The sequence below is a fragment of the Aulonocara stuartgranti genome, assembly GCF_965226115.1.
Source record: "Aulonocara stuartgranti genome assembly, chromosome: 18".
NCBI lineage: Eukaryota > Metazoa > Chordata > Actinopteri > Cichliformes > Cichlidae > Aulonocara > Aulonocara stuartgranti.
In genome coordinates, this window is record NC_138954.1 from 25,797,009 (window position 1) to 25,818,609 (window position 21,601).

Here is a 21,601-nt window from a genome sequence, read left to right on the forward strand (position 1 = left end):
GAAGGTTACCCCGTCTAACAGCATACTCATGAGGGAAAGGTACAAGTCACAGAAAGTTGCAAGCTTTGCAGATTTTGGTGAATTTGATGGAAACTACTACAAAGAAAATGAAGCGGCAGTATGAGTCTGAGAAATTGAGTTTTTGTATTTTTCATTTTGCACAGGGGGGAAATATGGCGTGAGGTGAAACTGTATATGTGTTAGAACTGGATAGAAATTGCTAAAACTGTTATATGTGGCTTTAAAAAAAGTCATGCTATTCTATGAATGCATCCAAACTGAAAGCCAAAAGTGGAAACCAGAAAGAAGAGCGGAAGAAATAACAGAGAAATCAAAAAGAATGAGGCAGTATATAAAGACTATCACATGATAACACAGGAGACCATTAGAGCAAACTTAAGCTTCATTTTATCTTTATTGTATTTGCTTAGCAAAGAAAGTTGGAAATATAATATATATCTGGTCTGTACATAGTAAATAACAATTCAGAAACATGCACGCTTTATTGCATTTTTATTTTTAGGGTAGAAATGAAAATGTCAGACTACTTCTCAGCACTGTAGATGAGCACCACTTTGTGCTACACACTCACAGTGTTTGCCCCACCCTAAAGGTGACCGGATCCCCCGAAAAAGGGGGAGGATCCAAAGCTCCATATGTCCCATAAAAGAAAAACCATCATTAAAAAAAATCTCACGTTCATTCGCAAATGGTTTGAACATTCAAAATACAATTATTTTGCAAGCCACAGGTCGAACATTTCCTCTCCTTCTTCTGGAAATGAAACATCCATTTTTGTTGGAGAAGCTGTATTTTTTATTTTTTATTTTCAAAATTATGACGCTTGGTGTGGAATAGTGAGTGCACCCCTGAACCTGAATCACACAACCCAAGAAACCTGCTCCCCGATAATAGCCTGTAATTATTCTCCCCGGCAAATCCAGCAACGTGCAAGTGTGTGTGCCATTTAGTCATGCAAGCTGCAGGCCCTGAAGCTGTGGCACAGAACTAGTAAGGGGGGGGGACAAAAGAAACACCGCGAGATAATTAGCCTATTATCAGACTCCGTTAAAGACCTTTAATGGGCAATATTCACCCAGGGAGAGACAAGCTGTGATGGGAAATAATAATGAATAAAGTGAAGATAATGGTGAGTGATGGATGCAGTCCTGATGCATCATCACTCCACTCATCTCCAAACTTAAGTACACTCAGTGATCATACTGTATATATTACCCTGCCAGCCTCATCATGATGCACTTGCTCGCCCTCTTGCTATCTCTCTTGGAAAAAAAATAGGGAAGAAAAGGTCTCTTTGTTGAAGCAGGCACTCATTCATCCACCAGCTCACACACAGCAAAGAGGAGATATAAGCGCCTACAGCGTCTGTCAAGATTTATTTTTTTCTTTTAAATCTTTTTAAACAGACAATTTAGCGATCAAACAGAGCTACAGGGTGTCCCACTCACTCTGTTTAAATCTGCCCCCCCTGTTCAACCTCTGGAACTATCTGTGACCGCACGGACGTCCTCGCAATGAACTCCGCCGTCTCACCGCCTCCGCCGCTTCAACTTCTCACCGAGGAGCGGATGGATGCGCGGATGCTGGAGCAACGTCTTCCGAAATAAAATAAAAAAAGAAAAGAAAAGAGAGAGAAAAAGTTGGGCGGGAGCAGAAAAATACCCAAGTTGGAGTAGCTCTCTGTGAAGAGAGGACACATTACGAATTCATTCATTGTGTCGGATCGCTGATTCGGAGAGCTTTTATTCTTGGCTGTGGCGAGATCGCAGGAGTTCATCTTCGGGCGCATCCTTTTGGTTCTTATTGCAAATCAGGTGAGTGCGTCTTCGGCAGAAGGAGGAGGAGAAGGAAAAACGTTTAATTGCTATTATTTCTTGTTCATTAACTCTGAGGTATCACTGCTTTGAAATAATTTTTCCGACAAACCTCCAGATCAGCGTGACGCGCTACTTTTCAGCCCTGATTATCTGTCCTCTCCTCTCAGTCTGGAGAGAATGAGGTGTCGCTGGGTGAAGCATGAGCTGTCAGAGAATCAGTCATAAGCGGCTGTCTCTGCTATGGGAGGGGGCAGCTCTCAGCCTCTGGCTCTGCTGGTGCTGTTGCTGGACCTCCAGGGCCGCCACTGCCACTGGAGCCGCAGCCGCCGGACGAGGCGACGGCTCCCCCGGCTCCCTGGGCTGGCTGCTGTCGGATAAGGGCCCCTTCCAGCAGTCCCTGGAGTACACAGAGGCTGCGGAGAGGTACCAGCAGGGCTTCAGCACCAGATACAAGATCTATAGGTGAGAAGTGTGTGTGTTTAACGCGTGTAATGTTTTGTGTGTGAGAGAGTTTCAGGTATGGATTATAGGCTACTTGCCATTTTTTTTTCATTCCAGACGTGTTACTGGATAATTTTACTGATGAGCAATTTCAGCAAGAGAGCAACTTATCGGTGACAGCAGCTGCTGTAGTGTGTGTGGAATGCAATCCTGCACACTCTCAGGATTGCTCTCACAGGTACCGCACCTGCACCAAATTAGTTGCAAGCTGATGAGCAAATCAGAAGAACTGCTGTAAGCATGCAGAGGGCCCTTTCCTGCTGAAAGCTCATCTGTCATCTGAATAACAGCAGGCATTTATTCCTTTCTTTTGCTTTGTTTCTTTATTATCTTCTTCTTTTTAACCTGGTGCTTTTTGCTGTTGCTGGTGTTTCTAAATGACCCCTGCAGCAAGAGTTAATGCCATGGATTGTGCGTGGACAGTCGAGCTTCATCCCTTCAGGGACTTCCTGCAGTATCTGCCAGCTGCACTTTGCTGCCTTTCCAGAAACTTTTCCTAAAGCAATATATTTCTGCTCTGATTTAACTTTTAGGTATTTATCGATCATTCCCTTCATGGCTCGGGGGTTTGAGTTGCAGACGTGCAGTAAAAAGGTCTGAATTATATTTTGTGTTTATAATTCGTGTGGAGGACCCGTGTGTGTTGATATTTTGTCACTGTCCCTGCAGTCCTGCGGGGTCGGTTTGAGAAGAAATTTTCATTTCTGTGGCAAAAAGAAGAAGAAAATCGCCAAGGGTTTAGCAAAGTGAAGGAAAGACTTTGTGTGCATCTTTAGCTGTGCTATAAATCAATCGCTCCATTATCTTTTCCCAGAAATCTTTAAGACTCTGGTGTTTATCTCGTCGTGACACCTGTGTTTTTTCAATGGACCCGGTGTGACAATGTCCCAAGAGTCCTCTGACTTGAGCCTCCTTGTTTCCAGTAATTACTGGAAATCATTAAAAAAGTATCAAAGAAGCAGACAGCTTGGACTGGAAAGGCACTCATCACTGGTAATGGCTGGCTGACATCTCACCTCTTAAGGATCTTTCACCCTACAGCAGTCAGCCCTGTATCCTCTCAGATGCCTTGCTCACATATTTTAAGCCAAAGGCTGGTTTTAGGATTAGGGATTAAGGATTTTAAGGATGACTCTAACTGAGATAAAAACCTGCTGTAACAAGATGATAACTGACAGGAGAGTCTTTTTAAAGCAGTTTTCATCCTCTCTGCCTAATGTGACTTATTTAATGGTTTAGAGATAAGGGAGGGCATTTAATAAACTGTGGGAACACTGAAGGCATTTTTTTAATAATAACTGTATTTTATGCACTCCCTACAATGCTGTAGACACTTCATATTTTCTATAGGTGTGCTGTGTTAAAGTGCCGGGGGATTTAAATTGCAGTTCTGCTCTGACCTCTGTAATAGCTGCACACCATACTAAAGCTCACGTGGCTGTCAGTCATGTGGAAGCAAAGCATGCGATTACGCTGTCAGCTAGCTCCCCCCCATACAGCTGCTCCTGTATAGTTTCAACCCCCCCACCCCCCAATAAAGTGTTTTCATCACTTTCTGATTGCTTTCTATGCGTACAGTAAGCCTCCACGTTTACATAAGCCAGCCCATTCCTACAGCGCTTCTGTTTTTCCACCAGTGCATGCTGATGGAGTAGCTGTAGGCTAACCCTGGGCTAGATCTGCAATATTCATCTGTCCACCAGAGACAGACACTCATCCTGTCCCCTCGTTACGATGATTGGCCGTAATGACACACTCCACACAGTCCCGGTTCCCCCAATTATTTCTTTGCCGATCATTTTTCTCATGGCAGTGATTTGATGACCTCCCAGAAGGAGAGGGAGGTACACAGAGCAGCAGGCAAGCACCGTGGGAGAGGTGGATGTTAACTGACGCTGCAGAGGGAGGGGCTGTGGGGAATGGAGAGCGAGGGTTTGTGAGTATCTAGAGTTCAGCGAGGCTCGTGTCTAAAGGGCACGGGGTGACAAATCATGGCAGCTGATGTCGTGGGGCTTTATTTTCTTTATTTTTTTCTCTTTTTTTTGCACCTTTCCTGATGCTGTGGGGGTTGCCACTTTGGAACCCAACGAGTTTTGTTGTACCCAGGCGCAGGTTACTCAAAGCTGACATCGGTCAACTGTAACAGTGATTCTCAACTTGGTGCACTTATACACGGGGGAGGGGGAGGGTATCCACACGTTTGATTTTCGGATGAACATGAGGATAAATCTGTGCTGCATTACTATTACTTTTGAACCAGAGTAATCTCCAAGCTTTTAAGATTTAACAAATAGGCAGGTTGAAAAGCTATCTATTCATATTTTAATTTTTTTGTCAGCCTGGTCTATTATTTTTTACTTTATCATGGTTCTGAGAATGAGTGCTGCTAATCTGTTGAGATCAGTGATATATTTGCACTCCAAATATATTTGCTGTACCGCCAGCAACTTATGTCCAAAGATTAAGACAAATGTGCACACTATGTCTTGTTTTTTAAATCCGCTAACAGTCTGCTGTCCACAGCCTAAGGCCTCGGGTTGCCATAAAAAATAAATAAATAAATAAACAGAAAAATAAACCTTCTTGCTTGGATTAAAAGTGCATTAAAACTAGTTAGCAAGTTGGCAGAGCTCTAATAGAGCGGTGCTCTATTAAAGTGCTGATTGAATGGTTAAATCATAGCTGCTAAACCCAGTGCTAGTAGCAGAACCGATTGTTGTAATACTGCTACAATCTATATAATGTATCCACTCTTATATAATAAATACTGTTACATGAGTTTCAAATGAGAGCATTTAAGGCCAAAAGAAAGAAGAAAGAAACAGCTGTCTTATATAACATCCTTTTTTACAATTGCCTGGTAAAAATCTGACAATCGATAAACATTCAATCACTACTTGCCGTATAATCCCTTAAGTAAAAAAAATAGAAAAAAGGTTTTTCAGGGTAGTTTCTTGTACATCAGAGGCATATTGTTAAGCTCCGCTGAGCATTACAGCTTCATCGCTTGGCGTTACTGCTTCCTCTGTGTCCACCATGTATGTGAGCCATAAGTATACAGCAGCGTGTGCCTCAGTGAGGGTAACACACTTTCAAATATTGCTTTCCTCTCAACGCAGCTTGTTAAATAGCAGCCCGGGGCCTTACACACAATTAAAGACCTTAACAGAGTGAGCAAACCTGTGTGTGTGTGTGTGTGTGTGGTGTTTCTAGGGAATTTGGTCGATGGAAGGTGAACAGCCTGGCTGTGGAGAAGCTGGACAATTTTGGTGGCGGCAGGGGTTTGGCTTTGCCCCTCGACCCTGACTTTGTGCACGCCATCCGGCAGTTGGGGAGGAGACCAACCCTTCAGATGATTACAGAGAGTCTAATCAAGAAATACGGCACCCACTTTCTCCTCTCCGCCACTCTGGGAGGTACAGTAGAGTAGTCTGAGCTTCAAAGCGAGCCTGATCCACATAGCCTCTAATGTGATTTTTGTTCATTTTTTTTTCTAGCATATGGGGCACAGATTTTTTACTGTCTGCTGCTTTTGAATCAACAAAGCATGTAATGATTTTTCTGGATCAGTGTTTTTTGGCGTACAAAAAGGAATCAAATCGCCCCAGATTAGCGTACAACAAGTGATTTGTGGTAGGCGGGAGAACGACAGATATGATATTTTTGTTTAGCTGCCAAACCGGCACGGTTCCGTGAACAGAGGTTTGTCACTGCTGTGAAATGCTGTCATTTATAAGCAATTAGTTTTTCTCTTCTTTTCTTAAGCTAACTGCTATCACAGAGCATGCTGTAAATGAACGGCACTGATTTGAGGGAAGTATTTGGCTAAAAAACAGTAGCTGGCAGTTTTCTCTTACGCCCCAAAATACAGCAACTGGTCGAAAACCAACACTGGCCATGCACTCTGTCTGTTAGTGTCTACAAAATTATTAGAAATTCGTCATGAAACCCACCCACAAAGATGCAATAGTCGCAAAGTGTTGTTGATGTATAACAACGTCACACAAGTCACAATTCCCAGTGCTTTGAGAAGTTCTTGTCAGATAGACTGAAACCCAGTTTATACTGAGCAAATGGTCCTCCTAAAAGGCAATATAGAAGCTTCCTGATAAAATAAACACTATCAACACTTCATGTACCAGACGTCAGTTTCACCCAGAGTCACCTTTACCACCTACAAACATCAGCTACATCGCTCAAAAACTGAATGAGTTCAAGTTCAGGTGAACTGTGTTATTAGATTATTTTTTTTGGCAGCACTGTGGTCTGCAGGATGCATTGTCTCAGAGGTCAGAGTGGATAGATGCATCAACAAAATGTGGATCTTCAAAGCATAAGACTGTTTGCTTGTTATTTTTGCAATCATCACATGTAAGAGTTTTGATAACCACCTGCCACAAGGGATGCTTGATCAGTGTGACTCGTTTCATATAACTGCTGCTGTAATACTCGGCTATAGCAGTGTTCAGAGTTAAGACGATGTCAGCAGACCAAACTGGGTGAAAACGATTATTAGCCTTCACCAAAGCAGGGTCAGATCAGAAAACGTAAACATGTGATTTAACAACGCAACAGTTTTGTGTCATTTTGGAAAAAGAAAAATGCTCATCATCTTTCTAGATGATTTTTAAGAGCATAAGATGAGATAAGATGCCACATTTTCACAGGGCTTTTTAGCCACATCTTTTAACATCTTTTTAATATCTTCATATGTGAGGACAGCTGCCTGGTTGAAAACCAGACATGAGCAGAAACAGAATCAGATGAATGATTGAATATTTTATATGGGGGAGGTGAGGGCAGGTTAAACTGGCGTGGCTCTTCTGAGGCACATATAATCCCATCTGTAGGGAAATAAGAAAGACTAACAGTCTGGCTTATTATAAGGAAAATTTGTGTTGATCCTTGTTTGACTGGAGGTGGGCATATTCATATATACTGACAGTGTACTCTCCTTACAGAGGTTCAGCTGCGCTGACAGTTTAATTAAATTTAATTCGAAGAGCTTTATTTCCCTGCAAGTTTAAATACGAATTATCACAGAAGCTTTACAAAGGTCAGGCCGCACGGAGTGATGCTTTTCGAGCGCTAGTGGTGAGGAAACAGTTGGAGAACGGTGCCAATAAAGTAAGTACAGATAAAGTGACTCAGACCTGCTGTGACAGTTACGGCATGTTGTTAAGGTTCGCTGAAGAACACCTGCAGCTCCCTTCAAAAGGCACTCATTCCTCATCTGGCTCAAATCTGAGACGCTTTTGAGGGAAAGTAAAAGAATTTATTAATGTCCTCTTGACTCAGTAGTGAATGCAGCTATTTTCAAATCTGTTCTCTGGTGAACGTAGTTCAGATAGTATAGGACAGAAAGACCTGGGAAAATATAACAGGAGGAAGATGAGGTGAGTTGCAGAAAGAAATTAACTACTAGGGTAGGAAGTTCAACGGCATCACAAAAAGACTGCAGTTTTCATTGTCAGGGCTGACTTTCCAAAGTGCACGTGAATCTATAAATCTTATACTTAATCAAACGTGTCTTTTTTTCTTCTCACTGCTGGTGATTTGACCGTTATATAGAATTCATCTAAGAACAGCCCGGCGCTAACCTGATTTTGTTTTCCAAGTCATTTTTTTCCATCATAATTAAAATAATTGAAATAATTAAGGAAATTTGATTAACGACGGTGAGTGAGCTCTCTTTATTCACCAGGAGTTTAATAGATGCAGAGACCTTGCCTGTGCCTTTTCCTCTAATCATCCAAACCATCAGTTCCCCCACAGTACTTAATGACTACTGTGCTTTTCTATCTAGTCTGAAAAGATACTAATGAAAGGTGATTAGTGGCGTTCTGCTGGAGCTAATGAACCTCTCATCCCTCTGCCTAAATGTTACCAGGGGAGGAGTCTTTGACAATATTTGTGGACAAAAGGAAGCTCAGCCAGGAGTCTTCGCCCTCAGGGGGCGAGGGCAGCCGGGGCAGCAACAGGAACTCAAATACTACAGGGACCGTGACCCTGGAAACTCTCCACCAGCTGGCTGCTTCCTACTTCACAGACAGAGAGAGCACCCTGCGGAGGCTACACCACCTCCAAATCGCATCCACTGCCATACGGGTATGTTGAAGGAGGGAAATTGTAAATACAGCAGCAATCTGCTGGGAAATGAAACGCCAGACATTCACTGCCTGAAGGTAGCCGTGTTGTTCTCCTGCCTTGCGGTTTGTTAGCCTCAAGCATTTGCATGAGGGAAAGCCTGATATGAAGCTGGGAGTCGGGCTGGGTGGGTTTTTGGTTTCTGTTAAAGTGAACGTGGCTTCGGGGAATGACTTTGGGGAGAAAGAAAATAACTTCTGTCTTCGTCGCCTGGCTTAAATTGACCCGGCGTGGGTCAGTATGGACCAGTGAAATACTGGGGGTTTTTAAGGCGGTGTTTTTTTTCTTTAGTTTCCTTTTAAGTTACAGTATCCATGTAACCCCGTGTTGTAGTATTTCCACTTTGACCTAGTCATTTGTAGCATATGCTTACATGCCTACATGATCTTAGACATGCTGAATGCAAACAAACAAAAAGTTTGGAGTCTCTTTAAAATGGAAAGAAAAAACAGAATGCTATTATATGCAAATCTCTCAAACCCGCATTTTATTCATGATAGAACATAGAAAACATGTCAGATGTTTAAATTGAGAAAAATGTATCATTTTAAGAAAAATATTAGCTCATTATGAATGCCAGATGTTTTTAGCTGGAGAGGTCTGGACTGCAGGTCGGCCAGTTCAGGACCTGGACTCTTCTACTGTGAAGCCATGCTGCTGTAACAAATGCAGTATGTGGTTTAGCATTGTCTTGCTGAAATATGTAAGGCCTTCCCTGAAAAAGACATCATCTGGGTGGAAGCATATGTTGTTCTAAAACTAGCGTATACCTTTTAAACACTGATGGCATCTTTCCGGATGTGCAAGCCCTCTCCTCTTCAGTGATGATGCGGCATCCATGTTTTCCAAAAATAATTTCCTGTGTTGAGTCGTCTGACCACACAGGTCGTGGCAGACGGCCGCCGCTCCCTGAGCCAGGTTCTACTGGAGATTTCTTCCTGTTAAAAGGGAGTTCTTCCTTTCCACTGTCGCCAAAGCACTTCTTCATAAGGGGTCATATGATTGTTGGCGTTTTCTGTTTCCTTTGTGTAATTGTAGGGATTTTACCTTACAATATAAAGCACCTTGAGGCAACTGTTATTGTGTTTTGGCACTATATAAATAACATTGAATTGAATACATGATGGCTACATTTCTGGATTGTGTTCTCATTTTGTGTCTTTGTCTGTTTGATGGAGCTTTAACCTGCATTTGTGGATGGCACAATGAACTGTGTTCACAGACAGTGTTTCCTTGAATCGGTCCTGAGCCCATGCAGTGATTTCCATGGCAAAATCAGGCCTGTTGTTAGTGCAGTGCAGCCTGCAGGCCTAAAGGTTACAGGTATCCAATACTGATTTCGGGCCTTGTTTCTTGCACACAGAGATTTCTCCAGATTCTCTAAATCATTTGATTTCATTAGGTACTGTGTTGCTAAAATCGTAGAAAACAAGTTACAATTTGTTATACATGTACAATGACAATAAAAGGCTATTCTATTCTATTCTATTCTCAACAACAGAATAATTACTTAGTTTTTGATCAGTTTCCTTGCTGCTGTATTTTAATATATGATCACGATTAAAGGTAAAAATTAAATGGTTAAAATAAATATAATGGAGTTAAATTCACCACAGATGAAGCATTGAAAGTATGAAAATAATATAAAATTAAATATCAACTTGCAGATGTTTCTTAGGATTACTGACACATTTGCAGAAGAAAGTTTTAATTCAGGACATTTGGCTAACTCAACTTGAAGACAACTTACACTAATAAATCCTTTAATACCAGCTCAGGGACTTTTCTCCCATAACTTATTTAATCAGGTAGGATTAAGAGCGAATGCTTATTTACAAAATTGGCCTGACACTTAGGAGATTCACCTGTTGTGACTGCAGGGTAGCACTAAGTCTTTCAAATTTGTTTTTCCTGTTTTTTCCCCTCACCAGTGGTTTATTATCATGAAAATCTCTCAGCATGCGAGGAAAACGGGAACAGCAGATTTTGAAAAATGAAGCGTCTGACTGTTTATAGCTGACCACCTATAACACCCTAATTAAGTGACTCTTCAAGCAGTATTGCACGAAGCAGGCTTTCTAAGTTACCCCGCACTCTGTGGCAAGCTTTAAAGAGGGGAGCGAAGCGAGGGGCGGTTGTGTGTCCTGTTGTATGAAACACCAATCATCCATTTTATCGTCTGAAGTGGCTATTAGGGTGTGCGCATTAATCAGCCCAAGGGGCAAATGTAGATGCTAAAGTGAGTAGCCACTGATGAAGACAAGTGCCCTCCCAAAATGAGAGCGCATTCCTCTGGTTATGCATCAGCTTGATGGATTAAAGATATCATTCCATTAATTTTCAGCCAGGCTGACATAAATTCATTTGCCATTTTGCAGCAGGTGTGGAGTTTAGGCAGACTGAAGATCAGTGTGAGAGAAAGAGAGGAGAGCAGAAGAAGATGAACACTAGATCTTATGAGATAAATAGCCGTGCATTAAAATCACAGATGGTAACAGAAATTCGGTGAGAAATGGGAAGGTGTGTGTGCGTGTGTGTGTGTGTGCGTGCATGTGTGTGTATTCCTAACTTTGTGGGGACCAAAAATAGGAAGTTTACTATACTTATGGGGACCAAAATCCTGGTCCCTGCAAGTTTGAAGGCATTTTTGAGATTCAAAATGTGGTTTTAGTGACAGGGTTACAGTTGAGTTATAGGTTTAGGGTTATGGTTAGGCATTCATTTTTCATGGTTAGGGTTGGGGTAAGGGGCTAGGGAAAGCATTATGTCAATTAGATGTCCCCACCAGAGATGGGCAGTAATCCAATTATTTTTTTCAAGTAACGAGTAAAGTAAGGGATTACTATTGCAAAAACGGTAATTAGATTACCGTTACTTTCCCGTAGGAACGCTGCGTTACTGCGTTACTAAAACCGTGATTTTTTTTTGCGAGAATGTCTCATGACAGTGACGTAAGCAAGTGCGACATTCGTGAAAACAGCTGTGTGCAGATCAACAATGGATAATATATCGATTGTGGGAGAGAGTATGAGCATGCAGCGTTTAAAGCGTGGAAGTACTGACCTTACTTTGAGTTTGATTCCATAAAAAGTGACAAAAACATTAGTGTCCGTTGTGCGTGGGAAGAAAACGTCTTTTTACAGCGAAAAAAAACCCTAAACTTCCAAGCAAGCACCGAGTGCGCTATGACATAATGGGAAATTCACAGAGAAACTCGCGGATTCTTCCACACCGCTGCAGCACACCTGCACCAGGGTAAACCTCCGCCTACCACAGTCCTGCTTTACAGGTGAAAATAGAGCAAAAGGGCCGCTGAGTCTTTGATTTTATTTATTTTCTGCTGTGTTTTACTTGCATTTATTTGAAAGACTGAGTGTAAACACAAAAAAAACAATTATTTTATGTGCTGGAACGTGCAGAAAATAGGTTTAAATGTTAAACTAATTTATTCAAGTCAGAGAATGGTGCATATAATTTTATTTTTGCTTGATGCATAAAGTTAAAAGATTAAAACTAATAAAACAAGTTTTAAAAAAGGAGACTTTTCCATTTGATTACATTTTGTATGATGGATTATGTAGAAAAAGTAGAATTGGGCTGAAAGAGCTATCGCTTTATCACCTATTCAGGTTGTAAATCGTGTTTTTAAAAAGTAACCAAGTAACTAAGTAATTAATTACTTTTGAAAATAAGTAATCAGTAAAGTAACGGGATTACTTTTTGGGGGAAGTAATCAGTAATTAGTTACTGATTACTTTTTTCAAATAACTTGACCAACACTGGTCCCCACAAGATATAAATACCCGATATGCGTGTATGTGTTTTTGAATTTCTAGCTTTAACATTGGGATTGTTTACTGTTAGAGATGCAGAGAAGTGAGTCAGTTTAAAGTTTTTCAGTCAGAGGGAAGTTGATTTCCTTCCCTCACATCAGAACAAATTATTCTGTGTGAGGAGAGAAAGTTTTCTAATTGAAGACCTTTTCAGTGTTACTTCACCGTGACTCATTGAATACCAAGCTCTTTTAAGACATAAAATGCATCTTTGATGAGGATTTTTATGTTCTTTTGACCTTTCTTTAGAAAAAGAAAATATTCAAGTAATCCATGCAGAACCAAGATTATCAGTTGTTTTCTACCTATTAACGCAGATGGAGGGGTGAAAACGGGGGCGACTGCTGACAGAGCGAGCGTTCATAACACTGTTTTCTCTTCATGTGCTTCCAGGTGACTGAAACAAGAACCGGGCCGCTCGGATGCAGCAACTATGACAATCTGGACACAGTCAGCTCCGTGTTGGTTCACAGTCCTGAAAACAAGATTCAGCTGCAGGGTAAATTTTAACCTTAAGATTGATTTGGGAGCCAGTAGTTCATCTGCAGAGCACGTTCTGTTGGTTCAATAAAATTTGAGCGGGCTTTGGCTACATGTAGGTAAACTGTCTGAAGACTGAAAGAGGGTATTTGCTGAAATGCAATCACAAAACTAATTAACCTTTTATTAGCTCAGACAGAATACAAAGTATTTACCCGGTTATCTTGCATTCCAGTTGGAAAGAGCAGAGAAAAAATCAGCAGAATATCCAAGGGTTCCCCGACTGACTAACTCTAACCATGATAATGACCACCAAGTCCTCCAACTAAATAATCGTATTGGACATTTGTCCCTTCCATTTGATTGAATCATGTAACGACATGCAGGAACGTTTCCACTTAAAAGAACAAAGTCTAGATGAGCGGGCAGATATAATGGTCTTTGTTAATCAGAAGACTGGAACTGAAGTATCATGTGGAAGTGCTTTAAATGTCACTTTTATTCAGTGTTTACTTCAGTTTTACTTGCTGTTTGGTTGGGTTTAAGCACCAAAACTACACTAAAAAACTGAAACACGCTCACTTTCACTGCTTGTGATGGACCGAGCAGTGAAGGAAAGTCAAGCACAGGTTAAAGTCCAAAAACAAGTTTTTTTTTAAATTTACCCAAAAACAAACTTGGTTAAATTATACAGAAAAATCTAAATCTTGGGCCCATAAAAGAGGTCAAAGTAACAGAACTCTACTTAAAAGCTGACAACAATACTACTAACTCAAACAAACTGAACTCCCTAAACAAGTCAAAGGGGAAACTTAAATCAGCCCACATAAACACAAAGGGGTAGAACACAAAAACCCCTAATTCCATTTCCCCCCCATGATCCAGAGTTGTGGTATGACCCAATTTGCAGGTCTCATATAGGCTTGCTCCGCCTCTTAGCTCATCAACCAAGGGAGTGGGAGCAGCTGCCACTGAGGTCACTCAGAAAACAAAGAGTAAATCATACACATAACAGTGTAAACTACAACGTGCGCACTTATTTTAGAATACAGTATTATGCGATTGTACAAGTAAATTAATTCTAAACCAAAACCAATTCTTTATTACCCTCTAAATTAAATCCTGTATTTAAAGACATTAAAATGAAAGTGTAGTGTTATGCGTAAGTCTCTATTGTAACACTAATGTTTGGTAGACATTACCACTGTGTGGCTGTAACTGCAGCCATCGCACTGCTAAACACACGTTAGAAAGCTTCATTGATTCATGATCATTTGAATTTAAAGATGCTGATGCACATTTTGCAGACAGTTAAGAGCTGTCCACACAGAAAGCGATTCGCTTGTTGTGAATCACTTTATCATTGCTGACTGGTCACTAGTGGAAATTCTAGGCTTCACTCGCCTGGGTAGCCATCTAGGATTAGTCAGAGCCTTTGAGTTAGGGTGAAGTCAGAATTTGTGGTCATCATGTGATTCATCTAGACTTCAAACAGTTTGCAGAATAGTCATTTGTGATTAACCCTCATGTTTTCTTTTTTTTTTTTCAGAAAAATATAGTTAATTTGATCAGACTGATCTAAGACTCCATGTTTTAAAAAAAAAAAAAAAAAGGATTTCGGCACATAAAATAAGTTGTATTAGTCTGCATACAATTTAGCATGTTTTATTCAACATTTGTACTTTTTTGGTGTGCCGGTCGAAAATGACCAATCGTTAGTAATGAGACAACGATTAGGTGCCAGTAGTGGAGGTTTTTACATATAGCCAAGCTTGTTATCACCTCCCTAAGCTAAGCTAAATAGCTACAGTAGTTATTATTTCAATTATTTATTTATTTTATTTATAGCTACTAAATGTTCCTGAGAGATCCATGAAGCTTATTTCCCACACTGTGAAAATTGCTTTAATGCTTTAATGAAGGCTACATCAGCATATCCATCCGCTGTCTTCAGGTTATCCTAATCAGGGTAGCGGGAGAGCCTATCCTGTTCCAGGTGTACCCTGCCTCTTGCTCCGGGTATACATATGATGCAAGGCTGCATCAACATAACCATTAAAAAAGACATTCGCATATTTGTTCATTCCAACTTCCTTCCTGCAATCTACAATAATCCACTGTTTAATACTAAAGATATAAATCTTTGAAAATACAGAACTACTTTATTATTTTTTTATCATTTTTTTTAATTGTTCCTTTCTAGTAGTAAGTAAACGTCTGAAAAGGCTGAGTCAAACAGGCTAGAGGACTGCTTTAAATGGTGGATTAATACATATTTGTTTATCTTGGAAGTACAGCGCAGGATTATGTATGTAAGATTAATCATTTTTAGACAACAGTAAACTACAGCAACTAACAAGACGTGTTCAAATGTTTTCACTTTTGCTACTCAGACTGCTTTTTCTATGAGGATGAATCAGCCGCTCTTTCACATGTTTAATAGTTTATTAATTTTTTCCCTCGTGTGTCTCGTCTGTGGTGCTCCGCAGGGCTGCAGGTCATCCTTCCAGGCTATTTGCGGAGCCGCTTCATTCAGGCAGCTCTCAACTACGTTGGCTGCAAATCTGAGGGCCAGTTTGTTTGCAAGAACAGTGACTGCTGGTGTGACTGCAGCGTGGACTTCCCACAGTGTAACTGTCCTCGCTCTGACGTGGCCACTCTGGAAAACAACCTGCTGCGCATCAGAGACGCCTGGAGGCTGACCTACAAGGAGTTTGAGGAATCTGGTGAGTCAGAAATTCCTTCAAAATGGGACTTGAAAATGTCAGCTTGAAAAGTGCTTTCACAAAAAAAAGAAAAAGAAAACACACGGGTGGAACAGTGGCTTTTAAAATCCTCCTCAAAAGTACGTGCTTTGGGACTAAGGTCTTTTTTTTTCCTCAAGAACAAAACACTTTAAAGTTTAGTCTTAAAACAAAAGTCTTGTTTTATGTTCAGAATGCTTTCTTAGCTGTCAAACTCTGACAGCTGCCAGACTTCAAATCAAGAGACCTGTCAGTCATTGTGTCAAATCAAATGACGGCTTTGATGCTCTCAAGTTGCTTAGGGCTGCTCTTAGTGATTTTTCTTTTAAATCCATCTGTTCTCATCAAAGTGCTGTGAACATAAAAACATGTACAGGAAATATCAAACATGATTTGTATTTTTTTTAGTCTAGGAATAGTCTCACAAGCGACCCTCTAAATCCACTACATGTTGTTTTAACGCAAAAAACAAGATATTATTTGACTGGTGACCTGCAGAGGTCCTTAAAACAGATACTAATACTTTTAGACAGAGCCAGGCTGATTGTTTCCTATTAAATTTACTTCATTGTACAATTTTCATAAATTTTATCTTTAAAATAATGCCAGTAATTCCCTTTGGGGAGACACTCATCTTGCGTCCATTTAGACACAATGGGAAAACAGCCTATAAAACCTGAAATCACTGAACTGCTTGATTCGAACAAACATTTTTATCAGCTCTGTGCACAAAAAAACTCATAAAAAATTATCTACATAAACAAATGAACAAGCTATTGCACAAAACCTGGCCTCTGTCCAAGCACGTAATAATGTGCTATTGCTTTCTTTTTCAGACTGTAATTACCGTAAACACAAAACCATCGCAGAGGAAGTTAGCAGCTTTGACTGCCACTTACCCTGCAGTTACACAGATATACGTCGGCACAAAATCAGCAGCGGCTTTAAAAACAGAGCCCACTGTATCACAGCACAAAACACTGCAGTGCTGTAGGTTATTCAGATGTTTGAAGAAAGTTATAGCGCAGCTTTGTTGCCTGTGATGTCGACACTGAGTGCACTGGGTTTGTGTCTCTTTGTGTATTTGAGATTAGAAAGGGCGTATAAAGAGAATGGCAGAGAGGATGCACTGCGTCGTTTTTTTGTACTACTGAGAGGTGACACAGTTCATGATATAAGTTTCCTCCGGCATCAAAAAATGTCAAAGAAGTTTAATCAGGGGCACCGCTCGTTTCTCGTTAACGCGGCAAAATGTCTCCCTTTCATATTAATAATGTCAGAAACAGCAATTTCTCTAATAAGACTTGTTGCCTTAAAGGTATACAGTGACTTATTCTGACAACAGGTGTGACATAGAATATGAAAATCATTTGTTCCCTCCTGAAAAAAAGAGGCATAAAATATCAAAACGCCGCGCTTTGCAGCTGTTATTTCTCCTTTTTGGGTTGTTTGATTTTCAGGGACAAACAATGAGGAATGGATGCGTTTGTGTGTTTTTTTGTTTTTTTTGTTTTTTTTTTTAATATTGTCACCCTGCGGTTTATGGCCACAGGCAAAGTTTACTTATTCATGTTCTCCTTCCTACCAGAGGAGTTCCAAAGCTTCGTTGGGAACCTGCCAACCCATTTCGCTGTAAACACATCTGTCGTGGAGCACTTGTGGAGGATGGATGCCAACCTCCTACAGCGATACAGGCAGCTGGAGACCAGTAGCAACCAGCTTCTCACCAGAGCGCACCGCACCGCTAACAAGCTCTTCAGCCTTAGCAAGAGGTGCCGAAAACAACCCAAAATGATCCAGCAGAGGCCCAGGTAAGAAGCAAGCAAGGAACATGAGGGAGGAGTATTCATGCTGCTGCCCGTTAAGCCAAGGTGCTCCCCAAAACTTATAATTGTGAAAATGATTTATGCACCAGGCAGTGAAAGAAAGCAGCAGAGCGAGACGGTACTTATTAGAAGGCACTTGAGGGAAAAGTAGTCGTGGAGTAAGGTGAAAAGTGCTGACAGGAGGGAAGCGGCTTCTCTGTTCCAGCCTCAGAAAGACGAACGGAATCCCAGCTGGCCAAACGGCCACGTTTCACTGTCGGCAGGTTCAAACTACATCACAATCAATCCAGCGTCTTTAAACCTCTCATGTCATCTCATTTCTTTTCTTTTTTTTTTTATCAGAACCCGTGGACAGTAATATAGTTTGCTTATATATAATTCCTATATTTTCTTTTTACTGTTACAGCTGCTGTATCAGCAGCACTGCCACTTGGACGGTCTATTCGAGCAGCCCTATCAGAGACCACGTTGGTCATAACTCCAGTCAGATTTATGCCTCTCCTATGAACACTCTGTGTTGATAGCTATTTCTGGCAGGGAAATTAACTAAATGACACGATCCATCAGTGTACTACTCAAACACAGACACTGTCTCCTCAGTCCACAATCCAATTACACTCTTTATCAGACTCCTTCTGCTCGTAAAAAAGAAATTCAATAGTAGTTTAGGATAACCGGGAAGATCATTTTTCTTGGTGTGTGTGTATGCGTCCTCTCATTCAATTTAATTACACTGTTTTCAAAAAGTTAGTAGCAGGATGCTGTTAAAATTTAAATAAAAACACAAGCATTGAAAATCATTAAAAACCTACATTTATCTGAAAATGGTACAAAGGTTTTGGAAAATAATTTTTTTTTTTGTCATTGTTCAATTTGAAGCCAGGTAAACTGTGTCCCTGCTGCTGAAACAACATTTAATTGTTTCATTTCTTAATGCTCCAGAAGATCTCGCTTCAGCACACAGACAATTTTTATAGCAACATTAGGAATGCAGTTTGGTATTATCGTGCTAAAATCAGCAAGACAGTCCCTGGAAAAGACGGCTGCATATATTGCTCAGCAGTAACGGCAGTTTCACAGATGCGCAAGTCACCTGTGCCACGATCACCAGTGAACCTCTTCAACTTTTGAACTGTGGGCTCATTAAATGCCAGGTGGTAACTCTCCTTTGTAGAAGAAGGTCATATTTACTTTATAACATCACAAGATAGGAGGAAATCAACCATTTTCTCTTTTTCACTCGTCTCTGTAGTTTTCCTAATAACTGCATTGATCCTATGCTCATATCGAGGCTGCTAGCTTGCGGCTGACTCAGAATTCAAGACAGCTTTAGCTTTATCCACTTTGCCTTTGTTTGCTTCTTTGAAATGTTCATGTTCAGCTGTGTGAAGGTCACCACCTCCTCATTGTGTCTTTACCTAATGACGCGTTAGCATGGCTATCTGCTTGCTGCTGTACATGTGTTGAGCGTGAAGGACTAGCCGGTTACCTGTTCAGGCTGAAATTGTCCGACTTCTGTCCTTGGTCCCTTGACCTTGTTAATATATGACTTTTATTGCACGATAGAGTTATTACTTGCATACTCTCAACTGGTCCTGGCCTCCCTGAGCCTGTTTCTCCTGCAGATGTCTTCAAGTTGAAAGGGAGTTTTTCCTTCCCGCTGTTGCCAGGTGCTTGCAAATAAGGAGTCATTTGATTATTGGGGTTTTCTCTCTATTATTGTAGAGTCTTTACCTTACATTGAGGTGCATTGAGGCGACTGCTGTTGTGATTTGGTGCTTTATAAATAAAATCGAATTGAATTTTGATGCAGTAATGAACTGTGTTCACTGAATCATCTTTAGAGCTTTTCCTCGCTTTTTTGATGCCGTGCCCCCCAAACACCTGAAGATCACAGCCTTTTATTATTGGATTTGTCACTTACTTGCAAAGATTTGTTCAGTTTCACAGAATCTTTTTTTAAGACATTATTGATTCTACATAATAAAATCTCCAAATTCATGCTGTGAGACACATAATAGGGCTCTTTGAAAAGCGTTCCTATGTGGCTATATTTCTAAAAGTAGTCTAAGCTTGAGATAGAAATAAGAGTAGTGGCTGCACCACAGAATGAGAATTCAGCAAATTACAATATTCATTTTGATCTGATTTTCTGTTATGACTCCAGCTGAGCCCGAGTTTGGCTCAAATTGTTTGTTGCCGCACATCAAAACAACACATTGTTTGTGCAAAGCTTGATTAATCTTCTTAGGCAAAACATTTTCTTTGTTGTATAATCACAAAAACATGAAAAAGATGCAAAGTGACAAAGACAAATGAGTTATTATATAATAACCAATACAGCAGTATCCCTGAAGCTGTACTGAAACACTTGTTGTCTCTCCTTCAGGCCTCTGCAGTTCTGGCTGAGCTACGCTCTCTCCGTCTTGTACTGCAGCGAGAACAATCAGGTTGGTGTTTACAGCGATGAGAGCCGCAGCTGCTCCTGCCCCTACAACCATCCACCTTGCCAGGGTCTGATCCCCTGCTCGGTGGGTGACGGTCCCCGCTGTGCCTCATGTTCCACAGAGAACCGAACTCGATGTTCCAGCTGTAACCCCGGCTTCACGCTGACCCAGGGAGTATGCCGGTCAGCCGTGCCTGACCCCACCGACCCCTATCTGGGTTTGGAGAGCGACAGAGATCTGCAGGATTTGGAGCTGCGCTACCTGCTCCAGCGGCGTGACCCGCGCATCGCCCTGCATGCTGTGTTTGTGAGCAACGACGTGCGTGTAAACACTTGGTTTGATCCCTCGTGGAGGAAAAGAATGCTGCTCACGCTCAAGAGCAACCGGGTCAAGTCCAACCGTGTTCATATGCTCCTCGGACTCACGCTACAATTTTGCCTCACCAGAAACAGCACTTTTGAGCCAGCACTGTCGCTGTTTGTGAATCCCTTTGGGGGCAGCCATTCGGAGAGCTGGACCATGCCGATAGGTCAGCACGGATACCCCGACTGGGAGCGGACCAAGCTGGATATCCCCTTGGACTGCTATAATTGGACGTTGACTCTGGGAAACAGATGGAAGAGCTTTTTTGAGACAGTTCATTTCTACCTGAGGAGTAATATCAGGGACCCTGTGGGAGTGACAGGAGGAAACAGGAACATGACACTGTACTATGAGTCTCTGGAGGAAGTGGAGCCTTCCAACAACATCGGCTACATGAAGGTGAACAGCATGCAGCTGTTCGGTTACAGCGTGCACTTTGACCCCGAGGCGATCCAGGACTTGATTCTGCAGATAGACTACCCGTACACTCAGGGATCGCAGGACTCGGCCCTGCTGCAGCTGGTGGAGCTGCGCTACAGGGTCAACCGCCTCTCGCCTCCGGGGGCCCCTCACGTGGATCTGTTCGCCTGCCTGCTCCGCCACAGACTCAAACTGTCCAGTGCCGATGTGACCAGGATACTCACTGCCCTGCAAACTTTCAGTGCCAGACAACCAAACTATATGGAGTACGAGGCAAATAAACTGTGTAGTTAAGCGCCTCCATTTGATGTTTTGTACTATTTCCTTGCCACAAAACAGGCCTGTATCCATTGTCAGCTGGATTGGTTTACATCAAGTGTGTGGTTTGTTGTCCAAGACTGTGCTGTACATACACAATGTGCAATTAAAATAAGTGTTTTTACCAAGATTTTGGTGTAGTTTTATGGATTTAAAGCACCTGAAAATTGCTTAAGAAAGGAGAAAATCAACAATACAGTGTTAATTATTTAGCGCTGATAGTTTGACAGTCAAATACTGTGCTATCAAAACATTTACATTTGAGTCTCCTTTTGCACAAAATCAGAAATGTCCTCACAGTCTTCCTAGCTTGTTTTATAGTTTTCAGCTCAATCCCACTGGAGAGTGTGCGCTGTGTTGTTTTTGCCCATCTGGAGCCTCAGAACACAAGGTCTCCATTCAGGGAACAGCGTTAGCGCAGATTACTAAGTATATAGTGAAAGAAGGGGGAGGCTGGGAGTAGCCTTCCTCTGTTTCTCTGCTGTCCCCATATGCCATTCACAGTTACTGTGATAGATGAGCCAGGGTGCCGCAGAGACATGCCCAGCATCAAACAACAGTAAGCAAAGTGTCAGTGACAAGGATAGTACTCTCACCCTGCGCCAGAGCAAGTTGGACCCTCACAAGTGTGACTCTGGCCAAAAGGGAAATCAGCTTTAATCCCCCCAAGGGCTGTCGAGAGTG

The 21,601-nt window shown here is 41.5% G+C and overlaps 1 protein-coding gene across 3 annotated transcripts; it reads left to right on the forward strand.

The window, feature by feature from the left end:
* Positions 1-817: 817 nt before the first annotated feature.
* Positions 818-21,038, forward strand: LOC309693707 (BMP/retinoic acid-inducible neural-specific protein 3-like). 3 transcript variants are annotated; one of them, XM_082513173.1, is made up of 8 exons: positions 818-1,835; positions 1,954-2,300; positions 5,553-5,755; positions 8,230-8,447; positions 12,713-12,818; positions 15,289-15,525; positions 17,132-17,354; positions 19,759-21,038. In XM_082513173.1, the coding sequence occupies exons 2-8, from the start codon at positions 2,038-2,040 to the stop codon at positions 20,891-20,893; spliced, it is 2,385 nt and encodes a 794-aa protein (XP_082369299.1). In that variant the 5' UTR covers positions 818-1,835; positions 1,954-2,037; the 3' UTR covers positions 20,894-21,038. The 3 variants fall into 3 exon arrangements, with proteins under 3 accessions (XP_082369299.1, XP_082369298.1, XP_082369300.1); XM_082513172.1 differs by having other exon boundaries at positions 819-1,835; positions 2,006-2,300; XM_082513174.1 differs by lacking the exons at positions 818-1,835; positions 1,954-2,300 and adding an exon at positions 3,085-4,275.
* Positions 21,039-21,601: the final 563 nt, after the last annotated feature.

Coding starts and splice junctions, on each gene's coding strand:
- LOC309693707 (XM_082513173.1), top strand. CDS start 2,038: ATGAGCTGTCAGAGAATCAGTCATAAGCGGCTGTCTCTGCTATGGGAG. Junction 15,526..17,131: donor CAAGGAGTTTGAGGAATCTG/GTGAGTCAGAAA, acceptor CCTTCCTACCAG/AGGAGTTCCAAAGCTTCGTT. Junction 17,355..19,758: donor ATGATCCAGCAGAGGCCCAG/GTAAGAAGCAAG, acceptor TCTCTCCTTCAG/GCCTCTGCAGTTCTGGCTGA.